This window comes from Plectrocnemia conspersa, unplaced genomic scaffold (genome assembly GCF_051122295.1).
Source record: "Plectrocnemia conspersa isolate PC_06_02 unplaced genomic scaffold, ASM5112229v1 ptg000002l, whole genome shotgun sequence".
Lineage (NCBI taxonomy): Eukaryota > Metazoa > Arthropoda > Insecta > Trichoptera > Polycentropodidae > Plectrocnemia > Plectrocnemia conspersa.
The window spans coordinates 9836782-9861242 of record NW_028277166.1 but is presented as its reverse complement, the minus strand read 5'-3'; the positions used below and the strand labels follow the sequence as shown (position 1 = coordinate 9861242).

General features: G+C 32.0%; 3 protein-coding genes across 3 annotated transcripts; 2 read left to right on the top strand and 1 right to left on the bottom strand.

The window, feature by feature from the left end:
• Window positions 1-949: 949 nt before the first annotated feature.
• snf (U1 small nuclear ribonucleoprotein A snf) lies at window positions 950-2337 on the top strand. Its single transcript, XM_088205618.1, has 4 exons — window positions 950-1052; window positions 1387-1625; window positions 1686-1957; window positions 2024-2337. Exons 2-4 carry the CDS (start codon window positions 1389-1391, stop codon window positions 2181-2183), a joined length of 669 nt encoding a protein of 222 aa, XP_088061744.1. The 5' UTR covers window positions 950-1052; window positions 1387-1388; the 3' UTR covers window positions 2184-2337.
• Window positions 2338-3933: 1596 nt separating this feature from the next.
• LOC148237578 (oxysterol-binding protein-related protein 11) lies at window positions 3934-6837 on the bottom strand. Its single transcript, XM_088205617.1, has 6 exons — window positions 6758-6837; window positions 6421-6635; window positions 6197-6358; window positions 6036-6136; window positions 4772-4850; window positions 3934-4712 (listed from the first exon to the last, which is right to left on the bottom strand). The coding sequence occupies exons 2-6, from the start codon at window positions 6625-6627 to the stop codon at window positions 4593-4595; spliced, it is 669 nt and encodes a 222-aa protein (XP_088061743.1). The 5' UTR covers window positions 6628-6635; window positions 6758-6837; the 3' UTR covers window positions 3934-4592.
• A 5014-nt stretch (window positions 6838-11851) lies between these two features.
• LOC148237577 (lysosomal alpha-glucosidase-like) lies at window positions 11852-24181 on the top strand. The gene is made up of 15 exons (XM_088204452.1): window positions 11852-11932; window positions 15137-16295; window positions 16743-16891; window positions 16961-17135; window positions 17212-17302; window positions 17653-17821; window positions 17888-17957; window positions 18040-18172; window positions 18246-18472; window positions 18533-18732; window positions 18808-18941; window positions 19011-19162; window positions 20479-20627; window positions 21113-21474; window positions 22535-24181. The coding sequence occupies exons 2-15, from the start codon at window positions 15138-15140 to the stop codon at window positions 22789-22791; spliced, it is 3426 nt and encodes a 1141-aa protein (XP_088060578.1). The 5' UTR covers window positions 11852-11932; window position 15137; the 3' UTR covers window positions 22792-24181.
• Window positions 24182-24461: the final 280 nt, after the last annotated feature.

Sequence of the window (24461 nt, the reverse complement as noted above, 5' to 3'; positions counted from 1 at the left end):
ACACCACGACACATGGGGCGAAATACGACAAATTTCAAAGAGAATTAAGAAAAACTGAAAGAATTAACCAAACATGGTAAAAGTCAACAAAATATGTATGAATATTTTTAAAACTAAAAATTTAACTACGGTTCGAGTAAGGCTCCGAGATTTCCAATTCTATTTCATATACTGGTGGTGATTTGGTAAACGAATTAGTTTAGCTATGACCGAATAAATATGTCTTGAAATAGTAAAGAATTTAGCGTCGGTAAGTTTGCCTGCATCAACTATTATAAGAATAATTAAAGATACACATAGGAAATAATGTGAAGAAACAACTCAAAAAAGAGTTACCAAAGTAGTTGGAGAAGTAACAACGTTAAAAAGTTTGAAGTATAGAACAACAGGTGAAAATATATTCCAATGTGAATTAGAAAGCATCAATGACCGGAAATTAAATTGGAATTTCTTATCAGCGGTTACAGCGGATCGGTTCAAATATTAGATTCATGAGTCAACTTCGTCAATATTTTGATAATAATGATATCAAAAAACCAATGCAATTTCATTATTTAATTTATGGGCAAGCTTTGTGTGAAAAATTTTTGGCCGCAGATTTAGTCATGTTAGTTATAATAACAGTAAATTTTATTATAATATTAATATAGTTACTACTTCAAAGCTTTTTTTTGCTCTCTTAATTGGCACATTTATGAACGAGAAATCAAAACCTGTGTCGGAAATATCAAATCACAAATGTTTGTTCTCTCGTATCTAAATCGCCATTGTAGTTTATAATTTAAAACATGTAAATGTTTTTAATTTGAAACTACAACGGTGAGATAAACTTGTTTGTTATTTGTACTGTAAATGCTTTCGCAAAGAAAACAATAAATATAGACATCTTTCCTATACTTTCTTTAGAGAAATATAAATTAAAATTCAGATTTTTATATTTTTACAAGTATTTTGTAACCGAACATCTCTATTGTAACTTAAATTTTCACATCACTAGGCTGGACGCGCAACTGTCTACTTCACCGGTGCGTTGCTACAATTTACTGCAAAAAGTGAGTATATATATACGTTTAGTTGTTAATAAAGTAACTTTAATATTGAATCGCACAATATGAATTTTAAGTACATGACTCTTGGTGCTTGAAATTGCGTCTTAATATTTGAGGTTATGTTTCTATGCTACTTACGATTTTATACGTTTTAAACTAATTATTATTTAATGATATATCACATAATATTCAGCCTAAACCGCGAGAGTAAATCTAATTTGTTTGACTCGATTTAATTTTTAATTTTATAAATATTATGAATAGAAAATAATTTAAAGACATTAAATTAGCGTAATTAACCAAAAAGATACTTACTGGTGTATTAAATATGTTCTAGAGATGGACATCCGACCTAATCACACAATTTATATAAACAATCTAAATGAAAAAGTCAAGAAAGATGAATTGAAAAAGTCATTGTATGCCATATTTTCGCAATTTGGACAAATCATGGACATTGTGGCTTTGAAAACATTCAAGATGCGCGGACAAGCATTCGTCATATTCAAAGACATAGCTAGCGCTACAGTTGCTTTGAGAAGTATGCAAGGTTTCCCGTTTTATGACAAGCCAATGGTGAGCATCTTTTATTTATATCTATATAGCTTGGTTAGACTAAAACAGTGTGATTTTTAGCGAATCCAATACTGCAAAACCGACAGTGACCTCATCGCCAAACAAAAGGGCACGTTCCAAGAAAGACCTAAAAGACAAAAGCCGCCAAAGGGTATGGAAGATGGCAGCGGCAAGAAGAAAAAGTCGAAAGAGAACCGAAACATACCCGGAATGGGACCGGTACATTCTGCCATGGGAGGACCGACTGCAGAACAACCTCCGAATCAAATCTTATTCTTAACGAACTTACCGGATGAGACCTCTGAGATTATGTTATCCATGTTGTTCACACAGTGAGTATTTACATCGAGTTATTCATATTTTATATGTGATATTGATTTTATTTTATATTATTATAGATTCCCTGGATTCAAAGAAGTACGTCTTGTGCCAAACAGACACGATATTGCCTTCGTCGAGTTTGCCAATGAAATTCAATCGGCGGCAGCGAAGGACGCTCTACAAGGATTCAAAATCACACCGTCGCAGGCGATGAAGATTTCCTTTGCGAAGAAGTAGTCTATTTTAAGAAATATTGTGTTCAGTTTTATGAAATGTGTGTATTCGTATTTAAGTTGTACATTGATCAATAAAACATTTCACAAATACGAGTTCTGTTGTGACATTGCACTGCGTCTGCAGAACCTTGCACTTTTGTGTGTGTATAACGGTGCATCCGGACTATTGTTGAATTAAAATTGCACTCGACTGATCCTATTCGGCAATAGTGTGGATGATGCAATATGAGGGTATTAAAACAAAAATGTCTACTATAATATAGCAGAAAACTTCCATTAGAAACTAGTCGGAAAATGTCAAAGAAAACAGCACTTTTTCATTTTGAAACTTTGTTTTATAAATATAATGAAAAACGAACACTCACCTCTGATAGTGATACATAATAGTAAATACTTATTTTCTAAAACTAATGAAATTTTTAATTTAATATTTATTTTTGTGGTATGGACCTTTAATTCTAGGATTGGTATTCGAAAACATTATTTTTTCAAACTATTACCATAATTAACAGTAAAGCTAGCCATTTTTTTAATTTCGCTACTGTAACATTAATTTTCACGAGTGAAGCGAAGCTACGCATTTGCGGTGATTTTTCTTCCAATATCGGTTTATCTCCTCTGATATTGTCTGGAACGAATCATTACCAATGAACTGGCACACCTTCAAAATTGTTCAAACTTCCTGGAGGGTCATATTCTGATCAATCTAATGTCACATCGGGGGTATCTTCTGAAGAATCTTCGAAGACTGGTAAACGCATGACCCGCTAGAAGGTTGGAAAAGATGATCTTTAAGAATTTCTTCAGTGTTTTTTCTTTTCATCAATTTTGTAAAAATCACAAAACAATAATTACATTTTTAAAGTCGGTTAAAAATCAATAAAATCAAAATACAAAAAAGCGTAGTCAAAAAAAAGTAAAATTTCCATGATGACCTTTTTTTTAGCTCCCACAGCAATATATCCTCGAACAAAAATTTTCGAGATGGTCTTTGATATTTTCAAAATCTAGTCACCTTACATCATAGAAAAGCTGATTTCCAAGAAAATATCGCCATTGTTTATAATTTGTCTTAATTTATAATTTTGGGATAAACCTATAAATTTTAGTTTCCTTCCTTCCATCCATTAAATTTTATCTCTTGTGACTAAATAAAATTCGAGTCACTTTTTTTATTACTTATGGCTTTCGAATGTATTCATTAATCCCTAATCTGAGGACAATACAGGTACCTATGCATACCACTGGTTGGGAGTCAGTGAAGAAGGCCATTGGTATTGATATGATGTCTGAGAAACTGGGATCAAAACATAACGATATCACATTTTTTGCTGTCAACTGTATCAAAGTTGAATTGACTGCTAAGTGTTAAAAAAAAAAAAAGAAATTATTGTAGAGGTCACAAAGTTTGTTATTTGTTGTTTTTATAATGAGTATAAGTATTTCACCATCATTTTATCATAATCTACCGTTTTAATTTTTAAAATATGTATATTTAGTGATTCTAAACACATTTATTCTAATTTTATTTGTATCCACTTATTTGATTTTACCATTGTGAATATAAGAAATAATCATACGAAGCTATAATTGAAATTTGACGTTAAAACATTAACTAATGAAAAAGTTGTTTGTTTTATATTTTAGTATTAAGAAAAATGTTACGTCATTTATGTTTTTAAACCTCTCGTAGATCGTCGCATATTGTGACACAGATACTTGTATTTTTAAATGTAATATTTATATAAAGATTTTGAAAAAAATATTTTTTTATTTTTACAATAAAAAATTAATACATTCATAGATACGCACAAATACGTAATTAAAATATAATAATGGAATATAGATTACATAGTATGGATCAGATAGTGATATGTTAAAGAGTGCAAATTATCACAAGGAGACACAATTACAAGATGTTCTTCGATATCGTACATTTGCACAGCTTTGATCGTTATTATATAACATAAAAAAATACATACAAGCTTTATCGTCTTCACTCTGCAATTTCTTAACTCACAAGCGTCAATTTATCCAAAACTTATGTGATTAAATATAAAATTCGCTAGCACCATATAAAATTATAGCATTCCTTATTAAATTTATTTTTATTAACATATGCTATGCTATTTCACCTTCTACATATACCGATTCCACAATCTTTAATTTATGTTTAATAATAAAAGTATCTCAAAATCACGATACTCTAAATTGAAACTAAATACGATCATAATCGATCCCTCAAATTTGAATTAAATTAATATACGTTAATTATTCATTAGTTTACACATCCTTAAATTTTGATATCGACGAACATCTCTCCATTGTTGGTGGTAATCTAAATTCTACAGGGTCTATTACACATAATACATTTTAGTAGACAGTGAATACACCCTGCCGAAAGCTTTGTTCAAAACACCGAGTCCGTATCTATATCGTTGTGTGAGATATGAACGGAGCCGATTTGCTGCTGTCTATGAAGGATGCCGAGACAGTGGAGGAGACATTGCATGCTGGCTGCCGATGTCGCCTAAAATATTTATGTGGGTGATAACAGTTTCGTTTTGAGATATTATTTATAATACATACTTTTAACAATAATAGATCTGGATCCGTATGCGAAAATGGTTTCGGAGCTGATTCAATAGCACGAGCTAATCCTGCATGGCTAGAACAAAAAAATGTTAGGACTTTATTATGTTTACTACTTTACAATAGTTACATTAGCACAAAGTTCGATAGATATTTGAAACGCTTTGAATGTATATATTTGTGTGGGGTGAGCAATCGCATGAATGCAACACTGTGTGTGTGTATTAGTTACTTTAAGTGTTTGACAATAATTATTTAATTGCACTTTTTTGGCTTTCATTTTAGCAAATTCGTTGATTACATAATCATAAATATATAGCACTTTATCGTCAGTCAAATTATAATTACTCAAAAAAATAAAATCAAATATAATTTGTAATTTTTTTGTCAGTTCTATTTCAGAGCCACCAATATACTAATTATGTACGTGGCTAGTTGCAACACTACCTTTGACGAAACGAAAGAGACATACGTATAAATTATGTGTTGGTAGAAATAATTATAATATAAATTGGTACTGGTTGATTAGCGACAGGCCAACGCCGCATTTGCACACATACACTGAAGCAATTTATTATGTAGCAAAAACATTGTTTTGCTACATAATAAACAAGTACAAACCAGGGCTGTGGAGTCGTTAAAAAAAAACACGACTCCGACTCCGATTCCGATATTTACCAACAACACGACTCCACTCCGACTCCGACTCCGACTTCGACTCCGACTCAAAAAAGTTTAATTTTATCAGGTATTTTTGGTGTTTTTCTACACGTTTAATATTCATACGCTATACACATTCATTATTACGCAATTAAAAATTCATAAATTTCATAATTTAAAAAAATGCTCGGAGTCGCTCATTTTTCACGACTCCGACTCCGACTCCAACTCCGGCCAAAACACCACGACTCCACGACTCCAACTCCGACTCCGACTCCGACTCCACAGCCCTGGTACAAACAAAATCAATGCATTTCGTCAACTAATCTGCAATACTAGCATTTTTATTTTATTTATTTATTTAATTTAAATATTTACTTAGTAAATATTTTTTTCAAATTAGAAATGAAACAAAGTAGAATAAAAAAAAATTTGTGATTTTAATTTTGATCTTATGTAGCCCCCTGAATGAAAACTACTGATAAAGTAATTTTAACATACATATGTATCAATAAAAATCAAAACATACGTGTGCAAGCCAGGCGTTGGCCTGTCACTAATCAACCAGTACCTATAGATTAAATATAAATATTAACCTCACCTGATTTCAGCCTGCTGCAATTGTTGTCTTACAGAATTCATTGCGTTCTGTACAGCTAATCGTTCTCTGATCGGTAATGAAGCACCTTGCGTTCCAATTGGCTTTAATTATAAAAATAATAATAAATAAAAATTATAAATATTTTAATAAACAAAACATACTTTTGTATGCGATTCAGCGATAGCTCTTAATCCATCGACCCATTCTTGCCTCGCTCTAGCGTCGACCGCTCTCAATTTCAACATATCGCCCGATGCACAGTTGATACTAAAAGTTTTCGAATCTTCATCACTGGGACAAACTACAGCAGCATCCAAATGTGCCTAGAATATTTGACATAATATTAAAATTGAACATATAAATGATATATAATATAAAAGTATACCTCTCCTCTAGGCGGTTGTCCGTGAATCACACTGTCTCCTGGCCCTTCGCATAAATAATAACTCAAAACACCCGCTTCGGCGTCCACCGTAAAATATCGCTGTTGCCAGCCCTTTACGACGTTTGTGTATTTGTAAAGCAGACCGGAGAGCTGACGGTTGGTGCCTAGGACTGATGATTTGTAAGTGCTGATGCCAGATGATTCCATTTTGGTTACTGAATTTAACAATCGCATAAAATTAGATTATAATGATCAGGTTTAAGAGTTTCCATCGTTTAAACGGCAATATATATAAACATTCGTAAAACTTAATTAAATAATTAGTAATTGTTCTCACTGTTTATTGATCGAAGAGAAAGCGATGATGGTGTGACAACATGAAACGTCAAACTGGCGTTCGCGATTCTGCGTGTTATAATGACAGACGAAGTTTTTCGAACGCAGTTTACATTATAAATATACAAATTAAATTATGTATTCAAATATAATAATCGTAATGAAATCACTATACTTTATTTTTATTGTTGAATGTTTGTTATAAAACTAATATTTTAAAGTGATATAAGGATTTAACGTTCTTTATTGATTTAAGTTGGCATCACTGCATTACTCACACAAACAGGTTACCCCAATGCGTCACGATGGTCGAAAATAGTAATTATATTATTTAAATACAAAAAAAATACATATAAAGAAGCAAACGAAAAAAATCATAATATATCAAAATTAAATGATACGAACCGGGCCAGTTACTCGTAGCTGACATTAAACAGGTCAATGTGCAATGCCAACGAATTAAGGAGCCGGATGGCCAGAGCTATAGGTGAGTCAGCCCTAGCCCCAACGGCTATCATAAAAGGACATGATTGTTATTATAGAAGGCGCTGGGATATAAGAACGGATAATGACCATATTTTATTTTATAAAGGTATCTTAAAAACCTTTTTTGAATGTTTTCTACTAAAAGGGAGTATTTGCTTATTCGAGGACTCTAAATTATAGATCCCGATTCAAGAATGCTACGAACTAAGGTGTCATAAAGGACGCGAATAACTGACGGATCATCAAAGTGAAAGGCGTTCCTCATAACAATGCCGAGCATCTTGGAAGATTTATCACAGACGTCGTGTATGTGTAGAGAGAACCTCCATTTGCTCTCGAAAGCGATTCCGAGATCTTTAGCGGAAGTTTCTCTAGTCAAAATGTTACCACCGAGATGATAGAAATAAGCTGATGGCGAACGGGATCGAGAAAATGACACAGTATAGCACTTTCCGACACTAAAGGGCAGACGGTTAACGGAAGCCCATCTCCACAGAGAGTCTAAAAAACTTTGTAGAGAGAAGGAGTCCACAACAGATCGAATGCATTTATATAATTTTAAATCATCTGCGTACAGAAGAAAACTTGAATTTGTTACTGTCGTATTTATGTCAATAATGAATAACTTAAAGAGCCCAGGTTGGGTTCTTGAGTAACTCCCGAAGGGGTGAAATATTTTTTCGACAATCGGCCGCCATAGGTTACAAACTGTTTACGATCGCTTAAATAGCTCGAGAATAACCGAGTTAAATCATCCGAGAAACCGAGGTACGACAATTTTTTTAATAATAGCCCATGACAAACATTGTCGAAGGCTTTCTCAAAATCTATATAAAGGATGTCTACTCGAATTCCCGCATCGAGAGATTTTGTCACCGTTTTGGTGAAATACAGAAGATTAGTAACAGTGGAACGGGCGGGACGAAACCCACGCTGTTGGTCCAATAAAACTTACCGAAAGTGATTAAAGACATATCTATGGATAATTATTTAAAACATTTTAACATGAGCTGACAGCACTGCGATCGGTCTATAGTTCTTTATACAGAATTTGTCGCCATTTTTATGAATAGGGGTGACTTTTGTGCATTTATATAGATCAGGAAATGATGATGGTTTGAGAATTAGATCAAAAATACGTGAATATATTTAAAAATAGTACATATTCAATTTATGATATTTTTAAATATATTAAGTTTATGCGACTATATGATCGATAAACGTCATACACATTATCAGGAAATGATGATGTCTTGAGAATTAGATCGCTTTGGGATCATTAATTATTTGTTTTTAGCAACTTTTGTAATAATCGCGATGACAGAAAATTATCAAACACTAAACGCGCGCTCTTAATGAACGAAATTCCTCGAGAACAGACGGATTTCCCAGTCTCTTCCATAATTTATGGAAGGCGTGCTTTCCTTTTAGTAATGAAATGATCTTATAAAAACCCATCTAGGATATGTCACGTCAAGCACTAGAGGGTGCTTTCGGCTTTTTACTGCATAATCATATATAAATATTCATTTATATACGATTATGCTGTTTAACTTTATCATTTACTCTTCATTCATATGCTATGGTTCGATTTAAAAGCTATAATTAAAAAGTTACTGGTCGAAGTTGGTTAAACGTCAAACTACGAATGAGTGTGTGTGTGTGTGTGTGTGTGCGCGTGCGCGCGTGCGCGCGTGCGTGCGTGCGTGCGTGCGTGCGTGTGTGTGTGTGTGTGTGAGTGATGCAGTGATGCCAACTAAGCCAGTAAATAATAAAGGACACTAAAACACCTTATTACCTATTTTATTAAAAAAAATATACCTCTAAAGAATCTCCAAATGATGAAATGGAAAAAGTATACGATTTTTGCCCTGGAAACGATATCAAAATGGTTATAAGCAACATAAATACCAAAGAAGGTAAATAATCTATCTACATACCAACAATCGGCCATACTATGACAAGAAAACAACTCCATACAAGTGCAGCCTGATGATGTTATTCACGACATGTTGAACCTTATATGAAAAATACATTCCGGTTATATATAAACAAAAACAGTATCCCGCAACAGTGTCGATAGCATCGTATACTTCGTAGCCTTGATAACAAGCACTAACGATGAGCGAAGAGATAAAAAGACAAATAGTGTCAGTATTTCTGATAAATCAAGTAAAATCGAATCTCGTCACATAAAAATACTTACGTAATATTGTTCAAACCTGTATGTACTGTTTTGTATATTTAATATATAGATTTGTAATTATCCAGTTTTGAAAGCTAAACATTTATTTAAGTTGAAGAATACTTGGTTAATAAATTCGAGAGGAAAGTGGCAAGAATGATATAGAAAGCAGCATGTGCCGTGTTAGAAGAAACCAGGAACTATACGATCTCGATACAATAAAAAATAGGTTGTCTGCACTTTCACTATAATCATAAGAATACATCAAATGTATGTAGTTTTATCGCCAAGACCACTATTGGACAACAGGCCCGACGGTTGAAGAGCGGCTAGTAGCCTAAGACTTTAGTTGTTCCAAAACGAGAGGTAAAAAAACCGAGAGCCTGGCGCAGGATAGAAAGAAGTTAAACAATTATTGAAGTTTGATCATTATTACATAATTACTACAAATTTTACAATAACGTGTATTTTAATTTATTGCAATAAGGTGTTAATTTAAACATATCAGGTTTATCAGAACATGTTTCATTAAAAAAAAATTATTACTTAGCCGATTCATTTTCTTTTCTTATAACTATTACAATTTATTTTGTGGCACCATGGTAACAGTGTATTTTATTTTTTTAATAATGATTTATTGTTTTAATTATATATTTTTCTTTATTAAATAATATTTTTTATTACTATTTTGCTATTTATCTGATTTAACTGACACAGAATATATTATTTAGAGCAGTAGATTTACCTTATTTGTCACATGCCTCCTTTTAAACATGTGTATGAATGTCATTTCCCCCCATTTCAGGATTTTTTGATGTTGAATTATGATCTACGTAGGACCGTGATTAAATAAAGTATTTTATTATGTAAATAACACAAACATATGCCAAAATACTTATTTTTAATTCAAAATAATTCTATATGCATTGTGATAATATAATAATTTAAATGTAAATAAACTTAAATCATGTTTTCATTTGGAAAATTGTATGTAATCTATCATTTTAGTATATTTTTTATATTATTTATTTGTTCATTATATTTCTGTTGTGAGACATGTGGGCTCTTATAAATATATCATGATGGTATGTTTCTTTTAAAAATATATTGATCAATCGATATAGTTTTAATTTTTATATGAATAAAATAAAAAATCGTAAAAGTTCTCATTTTTTATTGTGTCTTATTCTATGATAAATTCTTTTAACTGTGAGTCTAAACTTACGATTCTTTTAACTGTGAGTCTGAACTTTGAGTCTGAACTTACGAGTACCGAATATTACTTTCTTTATTTATTAGTTTATGACTTTTTTAAATTATCTGTGGTGTGGGCCACAGTGAAAAAATGTGAAATGGTTTTCATTTACATTTTTTAGTTTTTATTTTTGTTTATACAAGAAAACGTTTCGTTCTGAGATTTTTTTATAATATTATGGGAGCCGAATTTAGATTTGCTATGGTCAAAACTGGTCGGCGCTAGAGTAGCATCAGCGTGACGGGTTTCTCTCTCTCTACCGGCAAGCCCGCAAGAGTTCGGACGCGTGCCGTCACGCGCGCGCCCCTTTTAATGTAAACAGCGTTAATCTTCAATAAATATACTACTGCAGCGGCTCAATCTGTGTCTAATTGCCACCCGTCACCATCACCGTCCCTAAAATATATTTTCTTAAATTAAACATAGCCTATTGTAGTTATTAGAGTATAGTGCTTTTTAATAATAATTTTATAATTTCGTTAAATTATGTTAATACAATTAAATTAATAAAAAAAACGTTCAAGATCATAATTATATTAAGTGTCTAAAATTAAATTCATTTAAAAATATTAAAGTTTTTAAAAGTCATAAAATTGAATATAATAATAACAATAGAAGAATGGTTCAATTATTGTTTATATTTTTATCTTACACATACGAAGTAAGATTATAAGGAAAATAGCACAATTAGTATTTTTTTATTATTAATCTGACCACCATAACGTCATGATGATCATTATACAAACAATAATTATACAATTAAACAGTACAATTCCACATCTTTTTTTAGTTACATATAGCTATCGCTGAAAACATCTTTGTGTTTAGCAAGTTCGTTGAGAAGTTGGATAGTTCGTGCAAGAGGAGAATTCTTGAGCGCTGAACTCTACGGCACGGGTTGTCAACACCGCCCTTTAGCAAGTTTAAAAAGAGTATTCCAACGGCACTAGAATACAAATATGAATTAATTAAATTAGTTGTATTTGTAACGTTTTAAAATAGTAATATAATAAAAATCATTGTTATTTTTATAATTTCAATACTTTTTGCTACTCTAATGTTGTTATTATTTTAATAATTAAAAATGAAAGAAAACGATATTTTTATTAAATTGTTTATGTTTGTGTTGTGCAAATGACATGTGGCAACACTGGTGCGCCATATACGACAGTCGCAGAATCTCTTTGCTGTCGTTCGCAACGTCTGTCTGTCAATAATTAGACGGCTCTATTGAAGGGCTACTTTTGCAGGTAACACGCAACGCCTGTACACATTTGCCATAAATCCGAACCGCCAATCGTCGTAATCGCGCAACCATAATGCGCCAAATAAATTATTTAATGCGCCGTGTGTGTATGTGTTTTTTTTTCGTTATTTATTTTCGGCGTTTTCAAATGACATTTGAGCTTTTTGGAGGTCATCGAACCAGAATGACTTTTTCATAGTGTCATTGCATTGATTTTTTATTACAATAAAACGAGTTTTGCATATAAAAAAAACCGCAATGTTTTTCTATACTGCAAATATAGACCGCAATTTATTGTTTTGACTTATCTTGCTCGAATAACAAAGATATTTCAGTAATTATTCATGACCATTGTTTCTCTTTAGATATCGCTGATGAACAAGCTTTTGAAATAATGCAATTATATGATATTTTTTTTTTAATTTAAACATTATTTAAAAATGACAATAAATTAAATCAAATCTTGGTCATAATTATTTTTTTCAGGGTCAGAATAAATATAAAATGGTTAGAATAAAAATATAGTACAATCATGTGAATTAAAAAAATATAACTTTTATAAATATAAATGTACACTAAATTATTATATTAATCTTATAAAATATCTCGCCCCCACCAAAACATTGAACACTCCATGAATAACTCTCAATGAATCTATTTAATTGTATGTAGGATGCAAAGGTATTGAGAACGACGGCAGAAAGCACGATTGGCTTGTTGTGTTGACATCTGACAAAGTTGCGAGCCTAACCAAACAAGTTGACCCTAAAACACCTTGATAATGAACTGCCAACATGCGAATTACAGATCAACCATTTGTACCAATTTCCAGCGTTACAGCAGTAACAAAACTTTACAATAACACCATTGCCAACTGAAAAAAAATGATTCTGACCATTTAATTTATATTTATTCTGACCTTTTAATATGAATTTTGACCACAACTGTATTAAAATTCTGACTAATACTGCTTGCTTTTATATGTTACATTTGGTTTAAAAGTAATAATTTGGAATCAGTCTTCCAAGAGTTGTCATTTCTTAGTTCCATATTAAGGCCTGTATTTATTGATTCAGTAATTTTGTGTGATGTTGTTTAGTAAATTAATTAAAGTTGCCAGTAGATAAACGGCCAGTAATTTTATTAACCCTTTTGTTGCTGAGCATTTTGGACATAAAATCTAAATATCGAAATATTAAAAGACTTAAAAATATATGTTATTTACTCGAAAGAAGTGTAATTTACTCCTGAAGAAAATGCCCTACATCACATTTAAAATGTATTTTATTCTTTTTTCGACGATGACGTCGGATTTGTCGATTTTCGCTAAAGTATCAAAAAAGCGATGTATCGTATCAAACAAAGGGTTAAACGAAACAATATATATTATTTGATCAAGTATAAATGACGATCCGACTTAATATTTATAATATAAATTAGTGTTTTCTGGAATTTAAACCGTAGAGGCTGTAATGTGTTCAATATTATATGAAATATATAAACTGTTTTTTTTTATGAATAATTAACTCATTATTTACTGATCGTTTCCTTTAAAAGTACTGACCATTTTATTGCACATATAAAATGGTAATGCTTTGTTCAATTATATCTTCGTTTATCATCTCAAATAAATTTAACTAAATTCCTTAAATACAAAATAAATTAATTAGTGTATGTTAAATTATATTTTTGATTATCATCCTAAATGGATAAATATAAAGAACACTCAACGAAATCAGAAGGAATTGTTTACAATAATTTTACTTGAATGTTGATAGCAAAAATAAATATATTATAAGAGAATATGTATAATTATATAATATTATTTATTGATTAATTTTATTTACAGAATACAGATAAACTTAGAATTGCATTTGGGATACAAAAAGCGAAGGTTTAATAAAATATATAAGTAAGAAGAGCGGGGGGGGGGGAGGGTCCTAAACTTCAACCGTCAAAATTAAATGTAACAGCGGAAAAAAATATTGTTTGTTACAAAACCATTATGGTTGATAAATTAATCAGTTTTAAAATATTCATAGAATAACTGATAAACAATTTGATAACTTATATTATACAGCATATTAAACCAATGTAATTTTTATAAAGTTGTATCTAAGAAAGATTTAATTTTAGTCATAATATGTAAATTTTAAAGTCCACGGACAAGATTCAATTATACGATTAAACCACAGTAAGATGGAAAAAATGGCAATGAAATATTTCAGAACCATTCTTGTTTTGCCTTTTTCTGTGAGTGTGGGATAATTTTAATATATCAATTTTCTTATCGTAAAAACACATGAAAGGGCTCACCTGTCCCAATATATTTTTGACAGCAAAAATGTGTTTCTACTGTGAGTCAAAGAATTAACAGAAACTTTATGAAGTGCCAAACATTGTCAACTCTCGCGGATTGTAAACTTGAAAGCATTATATAATTTTGAATGAAAATTTTATAATCTTCTATTTATGAATCACCTAATTGGACAAGCAGAATTTGCTCTTTTCGTATTTTAAAAGTGAAGAATAAATATTTTTTGTTACTTCTAATCAAATAATTTACTCTATGTAATTGATATCAATACTGCATTGGAGTATTAAAAAAAATCTGTTTACATCTCTTACTAGAGAGCTATCCATCAACCGATGGATTTCAAGCGATCAAGACTAACGATCATAAATCATTGACCGTAAATAATAACAGACTTAAATGCCGTTTTTTGTGTATTGCCGTCCCCCGAGTATGCTGTGTGCATTTTAAGCAAATACTCCCATTTTTTTTGTTAAACGCCAAATGTTTGAGGATGTCAAAACGAAATGTGTCTTAAAACTTACATTGTGAAACAATACTATCGGATCATTAAATAGGGATTTCCTGTTCCTTTTCGATGCAACGCTCTCACTACTCGCTTAATCTAAATGGGTTTTGAAAAATAGAAAAATAGCTGGAGAATTTTGCATTTTAAAAATTGTGTGAGATATATATTTCATATGGAGAAATCAAGTGTTATATTGAAATTAAAATAACCATATACCAGTCAAAAATAACAGGGTACTCGGTTATTTTTAAAACGCACGGAATCGGTTCGGAAGCCCTACCTACGATTGCATGCTATTCTATTCAAGGAATTTTATTTAGTAGATCTAATAATAACAAAACTGATTTTTTTGTACATACTTACAATTACTTTTTTTTCTTTTTCAGTATGCCCAAAATACCTTATAAATCAAAAAAGAAAAACGATGATGAAGCCGCCTCGTTTGAATCGTTCAGCGACAGTGGGCGTGATTCTTTGACGCTGAACGACAACATAAACTACCAGTTATATTACGAAAAGAGAGCTGCTGGCGAAACGTCCTCTTCTCAATCCAAAAATGAAGGATCTCACACCGAACTACGCGAAACTTCCCTATCTTCGACGACCGCCAAACACTCTGGAACTAAATCCAACATTATCACTGAAGAAACTGATGGTAAATTCTATCCGAGAAACGGAAAATATGCCTTCTTGAATCGCATGAAACACACCATGCCAAAAAGAACGGAAAATTCTGAGGGAACATCCGAGAGAGGATCGAAATATGAACGATTCTCCGAGCAGAGATACGTTAATAACAGTTTTTGCGGTAAATTACCAGGATTGGGTTCGGGGATTTTAGTTTTGATTGTCGTTTGCGTGCTGTGTGTAGTGGTCTGGTGGGGTGTCTGGGGAGTCGTCGGCGGAGCTTGGGGAGAGGAGCATTATCGCCGACTTTGGGAACGAGCTCATCCCCATCATAACCAAAATCATCATACGCACTATTCGCCGAGTGTGATTGTGCATCAGCAATTGGAGCGGCTCGATCCTATACCATTCGAGCCTAAATATCATGATCACAATAATCTGAGCACAAAGAATAAAAACGCTTCAGAAACGATCAAGCATAATAAGCAGAAGTTAGAAGGTAACGATTCGGATATTAAAAAGAACTTGTCTCCGATCGATCTAAACACTGAGAAACCGATTATATCAGAGTCCACTCAATGCACTCTCGTGAGCGATGATATGCGTTTCGATTGCCTTCCTGAGGCGGGAGCTAATGAGCAAACTTGTATAGATAGGGGCTGCTGTTGGATACCGCATAACATTAAAAAACCGGTGACTCGCTTCAAGATCAATTCGCCATACTATGAATCGTCTATCGGACTGCCTTACTGCTTCTATCCGACGAGATATGGAAACTATCATTATACGAACATAACGGAAACTCGCCACGGAATGTTGGCATATCTTGAAAAACAATTTCCTAGCTCTTATCCTGGCGACGTTAATGTGGTGGCGATTAACGTCAAGTATTTGAGTGATAATATGCTACAAATTAAGGTAATAACATATTATTTTTTACAGTATGAAAAATAGGAACAATGTATTCCATTAATTCTTTTATGAATAGAAAATCATAATGTAGAACCACCATCTAATTTTTTTTAAAATCCAAAAACAATTTTATGTTGAAGAAATAAATTTAATTTTTCATTTCACACTATATTTTTGTACGATTTATAAAACTTACATACTTCTTCATCCACAAAATCAACACATTTTAGTCTTTGAAGGAGAAGAGTTGCATAAATATAATTTAAACAGATGATTTAGGTTGGATTAAATATTTTTAAATACATAAATGATTTCACTACTTATTATTTGAATAATAGGAAAAATTAGTACTGACAAAGTACCTCAAGGATCTAATCTAGGTCCGTTACTATTTGTTCTATTCACTGATGACATTAATAAAATGATGAAATTTGTACTGTTTAATGTTTTCAGATTTACGACGCAGAAAAAAAGCGATTCGAACCACCGTTCCCAGAAATCCCCGTGGTTTCAAAGTCGATCAGTAGCTTGCAGTATCGCGTGATCCTTGAAGCATCAAAGCTCGGTTTCAAACTAATCCGAGTCTCGGATAACACCGTTGTGTACGTACTGTATATTATTGCCTTATTTTCTAAAATAATATACTATAAGTTCTAAATTTTAATTTGCAGATTGGACAGTCAAGAAATAGGCGGTTTTATATTTTCCAATAGATTCTTACAGATGAGTTTCTTATTGCCGTCTAGTAATATATACGGAATTGGCGAACATCAGGGACGATTTTTACTCAAGAGTGATTGGCAAAGATATACGTTATTCAATTACGATACAGCGCCTGTTGAGAATGTATTTTAATTCCAATTTATATATCTATTTATGAATATTTTATTAATTTAGGTATACTATTTATATTGATTTTCAGAGAAATCTATATGGAAGTCATCCTTTCTATATGGTCATGGAAAAGAGTGGAAACAGTCATGGAGTATTTCTATTGAATTCAAACGCAATGGGTAATTTAAGAACATTTTTTACATTTAAAAAAATAGAGGATAATTTAAATGGGCAATATATAAAATAATTGTTCCATAAAATGAATTGTTTGTGCATTACTGTTGGACAGATTAGGTGCAAGCGGTCAAGCATTGGTCAGAACAGTGAACACCTTATGAATAACTCGATAAAAAACCGAAGTTTTACCTTACATAAATACACAAACAATTCGTTTTATGGAACAAAATATTTATTTAAATGCACATATCTCTTAAAATAATACCTAATAAATACATGTTTTATTGTTCTGTTGTTTGACACATCTTTATCGGTTGATTATTATAGAGTCCGTTAAATTATTGTTTTACAGACGTAATATTACAACCGGCGCCAGCGATAACCTTTAGAACCGTCGGTGGAATATTTAACTTTCTGGTGATGATGGGTCCTGAACCTGGAAGTGTAGTTTCACAATACACATCTCTAATCGGTCGTCCGTTCATGCCTCCTTATTGGTCTTTAGGTTTCCATCTTTGCAAGTGAGTTAAATACATTAATAAAGATCTTTTATATAAATATGTATTGAAATGTGGCTTTCTTTTTAGATATGATTACGGTAGTGTAAATAAAACGAGGGAAGTGTGGCGCAGAACACGAAATGCTGGAATTCCTTTCGTTAGTTTATCTATTCGAGTATTTTAACTAAAGTCAATCATTGCTTATTAAAATTTGTAATTGTGTTATTTTTTGATTTTAGGACGTTCAATGGAACGATTTTGATTATATGAATAACTCAAACGTATTCACTTACGACAATGTACTCTATAAGGGTCTTCCGGAATTTGTTAAAGAAGTCCACGATTCCGGCATGCATTACATACCCTTAATTGGTAATTTATCAATATAAATCATTTTTTGTCATAGTTAAAATTATATGCATAAATATAAAATATGTATAATTAGATCCTGGCGTGAGTGCTTCTGAACTACCTGGTACTTATCCACCATTTGACAAAGGCTTGGATTTGAACATCTTCATTAAAAATAATTCTGATCAACCGTTCATCGGAAAAGTGTGGAACAAAGCGTCGACTGTATGGCCCGACTTTACAAATCCCAACATCACGTCATATTGGATCGAAATGTTGACGATATTGCATAGAAATGTTCCTTACGATGGACTTTGGATTGTAAGTTGTATGATTTTTTTAAGTAATTATCATATACTTATTGTACTATGTATATTTAAGGATATGAATGAACCGTCCAACTTTTTATCTGGTCCATTACACGGAGAATGCCTCAAGGAAGATCTTCCTTACATGCCCAACATAGGAGGTGCGCAAGGATTGAAATCTGGAACGATCTGTATGGACGCCAAGCAATTCGGAGGAGAACACTTTGATCTTCACAATTTGTTTTCATTGACGGAAGCTGTCGTTACCAACTTGTAATATATATATATATATATATAAAATTATTATGGGATGATCACTAGTGTGCTTATATTTATAATATGTTTTAGCGCTCTTACGGAGATCAGAGGAAAACGTCCATTTATCATATCGAGATCTTCGTTCCCCGGTCTCGGTAAATATGCCGGACATTGGAGTGGAGATATATTCAGCGAATGGTATGATATGAAGATGACCATTCCACGTGAGTTTTGTGCTATTTATATATTAGATTCTTACTACTATTTTATAATAATAATATAATTATTTATAGAAATGTTGAGCTTCAGCTTATTTGGTATACCGATGATGGGATCTGACATTTGTGGATTTAATGGTAATACAACAGCTGAGTTATGCCGACGGTGGATGGAACTGGGAGCTTTCTATCCATTTTCAAGAAATCACAATTCAGATAAATCAATTGTATGTATAGTCAGATACGTCATTTTGAGAAGAGGGGTGGGGGGGGATTTGGCCAGAAAAATACATGTCATTTAATTAAATCTTAATGAAATAAAAATATTAAAAAAAGCTGAAATGCTGTCCCTGATTCTAAACCAGAAATTCTCGGATTATACCTTAAAAAAATCTAAAAAAACGCTTTCGAATCTATACCTAAAATATTTTAAAATATGTCTTTTCAGTGAAATCATATCGAAATACATTTTCACTGGTAGATATATAATTTTTATCAGTGAATGTATGATTTATCTGGTATATACCATTATTTATTTAAATGTTACAGTGAATGTTTATTTTTCAGAGAAGTTATATTTTCACTAGTGAACCAAATACATTTTCACTAGTAAATATATATTACTACTAGCGAAAATATAATTTAACTAATAAGCGCTATGCTGCTCTAAAATGTCTATGAAACGTAATATGACAGTTATGAAACATACATTTGTTGTTCAAATCCAAACCTAACTTAATGAAAGTCGAAAACTATTTTTTTTAATTTTAAAACTTTCCAAAATACAAATTAAACCAACTCATCTCTCAAGACGTACAGACAGATGTTGCATCTCGCATATTGCTCCATAGTTTGTCTGCATTTTTATATTACACTATGTTTTAAAAATATGATAGCTATCCTTACCGATGTTACTACGACTTCTGATAAGAGAGTATCGGTCAAAGTATATTCAAATCAAATTTTGGATAATAGGAAGGCGCAGATACAATTATCACTTCTCAGAAGTCAAAAATTCACGTCAAAAGCAATAAAATTGTGTCGACGCCATTGCAGTGGGAACGCCAACACAATTTTATTGGTTTTTACGTGAATTTTGACTTCTGAAAAGTGATAATTATTTTTTGCGCTCTCCTATTGGTCAAAATTCGGTTTAGTTATGCTTCATATAATTCTCACTTATAAGTCGTAATATTGTTATAGAAATTTTAATATGAACCCTACATAACCGAGCGTTTCTACTGCTTTTGACGTGGATTCTAAACAGGGACCTCCTTGAATTTGACCAGAAAAAAACATGTTATTTAATTAAATACTATGGATCTTAATAAAATGAAAATATTATAAAAATGACTTGCCAACTTTTGCCCCCCTCTAGAAAATGCTGAAATGACGTTCCTATGTATAGTTAAATGCATGAGTTTGTAATTAAAGAAAGATTGAAGGGATACATGTGTATATAATAGCTTTTTGTTGAATGTTTTATGTACTTCAATTTTTCTTAGCTCTTCGTAACTAAATTTTATTTTTTATTTTTATAAAGGAACAAGACCCAGTTATTTTGGGTCCCATGGTAGTTGAGGCGAGCAAGAAGGCCTTAACGGCACGATACACACTGTTGCCGTATCTGTATACTTTATTCTTCAGGTCGTACATGTACGGAGAAACTGTGGCTCGACCCGTGTTCTTCGAGTGAGTATTTTTTCTTAACATTAGATCGTTTCATATGAAATTATTCTTTAAATAACGATTTTTCATCCTCCTAATGGAAAAATATAGTGGAATATAGGGGATGAAATATAGTTTAGTATATCATTAACGTACTACTTATATATTTTATAATTCTGAACAGAATGAACTTGGATTGAACTCTAAACTTCCGGTTCTTGTACCAGGCCTTTTATACCCGTCTCTATATCGTAGTTTGATATATTTTGCTTCTGCTATTGCATTTTTATTAATTATTTTTTGTAAATGTTAATTCAATTTGTTAATAACATATGTGTATAGGTTCAAAACAATATGTTAAAAATAATAGAAAACACCCCTGTAAGTTATATACGTAGTCTGTCTAATAAATACTTGTTTTAATGTAAAATTTAGCTAATTCACTTGAAACAATCTAACTTGATACAATAAAATCTATTTATATTATATTGAAATATATCAATTTTTAGCTTCGCTCATGATAATCAAACGTACGGCTTGGACCAGCAATTTATGTGGGGGCCGTACCTCATGATCGTGCCCATTCTGGATCCCGGCGTCACGTCCGTGAAGACTTACTTGCCGAAAGTGCTGTGGTACAAGTTCGGCTCATTCAGTCTGCTTGGATTCTCCGGCTGGGGTACTCTGAATGAGACGGATACGTTGCTGATCAAAGGCGGTGGCATATTGCCACTGCAGGAGCCGGATGATAAGAAAACTGGTCCAATTAACACGTCAAATCTTAGGAGTAGGCCGCTGCAACTGCTGGTGGCTCTCGATCCGGCTCAGAACGCCAAGGGAACGCTATTCTGGGACGACGGCGAGAGTTTAAGTAAGATTAGTTTTAGACACACTTCAGTCCCAGTGACTATAAATCCTTCTATTTGTATTATATGTTCAAAGAACTGGAGAAACTTGGACGCTTAGTTCCGAAAGAGGCTGCAATTGATCTATGTCTTCTTAATTTACAGCATCTACTAATGATTCTTCTTGCAGAATGCAGAGCTTGCCACAATCTAATGGCAACGTCTATTTAAATATGATCAATGTTGATATAGAATTACTTCTAGGTGAACAGATGGCGAAAAATTTGAATGCGGAACAACTTGCATTTGATGCAATAATGGCAAGCGCTGTATCGGATAATAATAGTTGTTTTTTCATAGATGGTCCTGGAGGAACAGGTAAAACTTACCTGTATAAAAACCTCATTCACACGTTAAGAAAACATATCTGTCGCTTGGACGGGTGTAGCGGCATTGCTGCTTCCTGATGGAGTAAAATGCCGTACTGCGTTTAATTTATCATTTAATTTTTTTCTAGATTCAATGTGTAATTTATCAATTAAAAATAAAGTTATTAAAGAATCAGATTTTATTATATGGGGTGAAGCACCGATGGCTCTTGTAACGGTATTAGACATACTTTGATTTCATTACTTAGTATTTGTTTGAATTGAAACTACTTGATTCCATTGTGCAAATTGATAGGAATTAACCACTTTCCAGTCACAGTACTTTTTTAAAAATGACTCAAAAACTTTTTGTATAGACCCACCCTTTCCTATGCAGTGGTATAAAAATATGCAGCCATTGCAAAACATTTCAAAATATTCATTCAAATTTAATTTTTAACATAAAAAGGTTATGATAATTTTCTCGAAAAATTTGCCTATTTTTGAGATGAGAATTTGGGGCATTACATTGATTATTTGAATTATGCTGAGAATTACAATAGTTTCGCAGTAATCCAAAACTATGTAATTTACACATGTGATATGAATTCTGTATATTTTTAAGTATTCTACTATTTAAGTTGCTACACAATTTTTGCAGGTGGATAGCAACAAAATTATCCATGAACGTTTTCCAATATTATTTATTAATTTTCAGACACACACGAGGAGGATAAGTACAGTCTGATCAACTTCACTTCGTACTCAAACACTCTAAAAAGTGAAGTGGTCCTGTGGGGTTACGGCGTGCCGTGCGTGGACAAAATCTACGTTTTGGGCCACATCCAGAAAGTGACGGCCGTGTACCTGGACGATAAGCCGATTCACTTTACGTACAACAAAACCATTCACTTATTGACTGTCGACAAGTTGAATTTGCCGTTAGACCATGTGTTCACTCTTAAATGGGAATAGATGTAAAAATAAACAATACGAGTAATGTAAACAAAACATCTGCGATGAATCAAAATCGCTGCGTATTAGAAATATTGGGTTGTTGATGTAAAGTTCTCTTTTTGGATCTCAGTTATGATTAATTTTATTATTTGACTTAAAGTCTTCATTTATCTAAGCATGTTACCGATTTCGGATACAATTTACATAGCGTCCCAATATGATAAGTGTATATTTAATATGAAAACGACCATTGTTATAATGGTAGTCCACGGGAAAAAATAGTAAATAGCAAAGATGCGGTTAATTGTAAGTACGACACCAATGTTGTATATTTGACGCGACTCGTAAATAAAATACAGTCGCAATATTGTTACCGAATAGCGTAAATTTTACTCTTTATCAAATGTAAAGTAAAATCGATATATAATAAAATTAATGAAATGTATTTTTTGCCACTTTATGTGTATATTGTGAAGCACCCTGCCATGATGTAATACTTAAATTTAATCTATAGTTATGCATTGCATGTAATTATAGGTTTAATTATAATTTTATTGTGAGTGTTAACGATTGATTAAGTTGTCTCGTTAATATTTCTATAAAAAATACAGTTTTAATTGTGCTTTTAGAAATCAATTGAATGTTTAATATAGAATAGTATATTTTTAACTAAAACTGTTTTTGTTATTACTATTCATCTTATTATACACAAATTGTAATTGTATAAAAAACAAACTTTTGAGACAACTTATTGTATAATTATGTAATATGCAAATTATGATAGTCATGATTGTGAATTGAAAAATTGAGCCTTAATATGTTTAATTTATTTTGATATTTTTGTGTTTATTTAACTGGAGAATAAATTGATAAATAGCGTACCATTTAGAAATTACAATTTTAACGCTCCATACTATAATTTCTCATAGTTAATAATTAAAAAGTCATTAAAGAGCTTAATCACCTCGTAGCTTTCATTGCTCCGATAAAATTCAACGAATTTTCGACCTTTTTTTCGTGATTTAATTAGTTTAGATACATGCCATATATTTTGTGATCATAACAGTTTGAATGACAATGTGAGGTGCGCCTCGAAGACTGCCAAAGATTGAAGTAAGACTGTGTATTATTTTATTGGTGTTTTATCAACTTTTACGAAGCGATACTAGATCGATTTTAGTCATGTTTCACTACAATGCTTCTTAGTTGCTGCATTAAAAATGTAAGTACGGAAATAGGTGCGCACACATGATGCATATCACACTAGATTTAAATCATGTGATCTCTCGTGCGTGGATGCGCAGAACGAGCGTGTTTGTGATAAAATTGTTTGAACGTTGTACCCGTCATGCACTTACCAATGTATAAATATAGTTAAAATATACTATTAACGAATAAACTATTGAAATTATCGTTTTATTTATCTTCTGGAACCATTTTTATAGACAAATATTTGATATTAATCATTTCTGTGTTATTAATAGATGAATATTGCTGATGCAACATTTTCATTTTTCTAATGTTTAAGTGATAGTACTGTAGCTGCAATTTTAAGAAACATATGTGAGAATCATACACTATTTAAAAAAAAATCAGACAATATAGATAGTCCAGTCAAATAAGGACCTTTGAGGTAAAATGCAAGATGCGTTTTTACTTAGACAGGGTCCATGTTGTACCGATGTAAT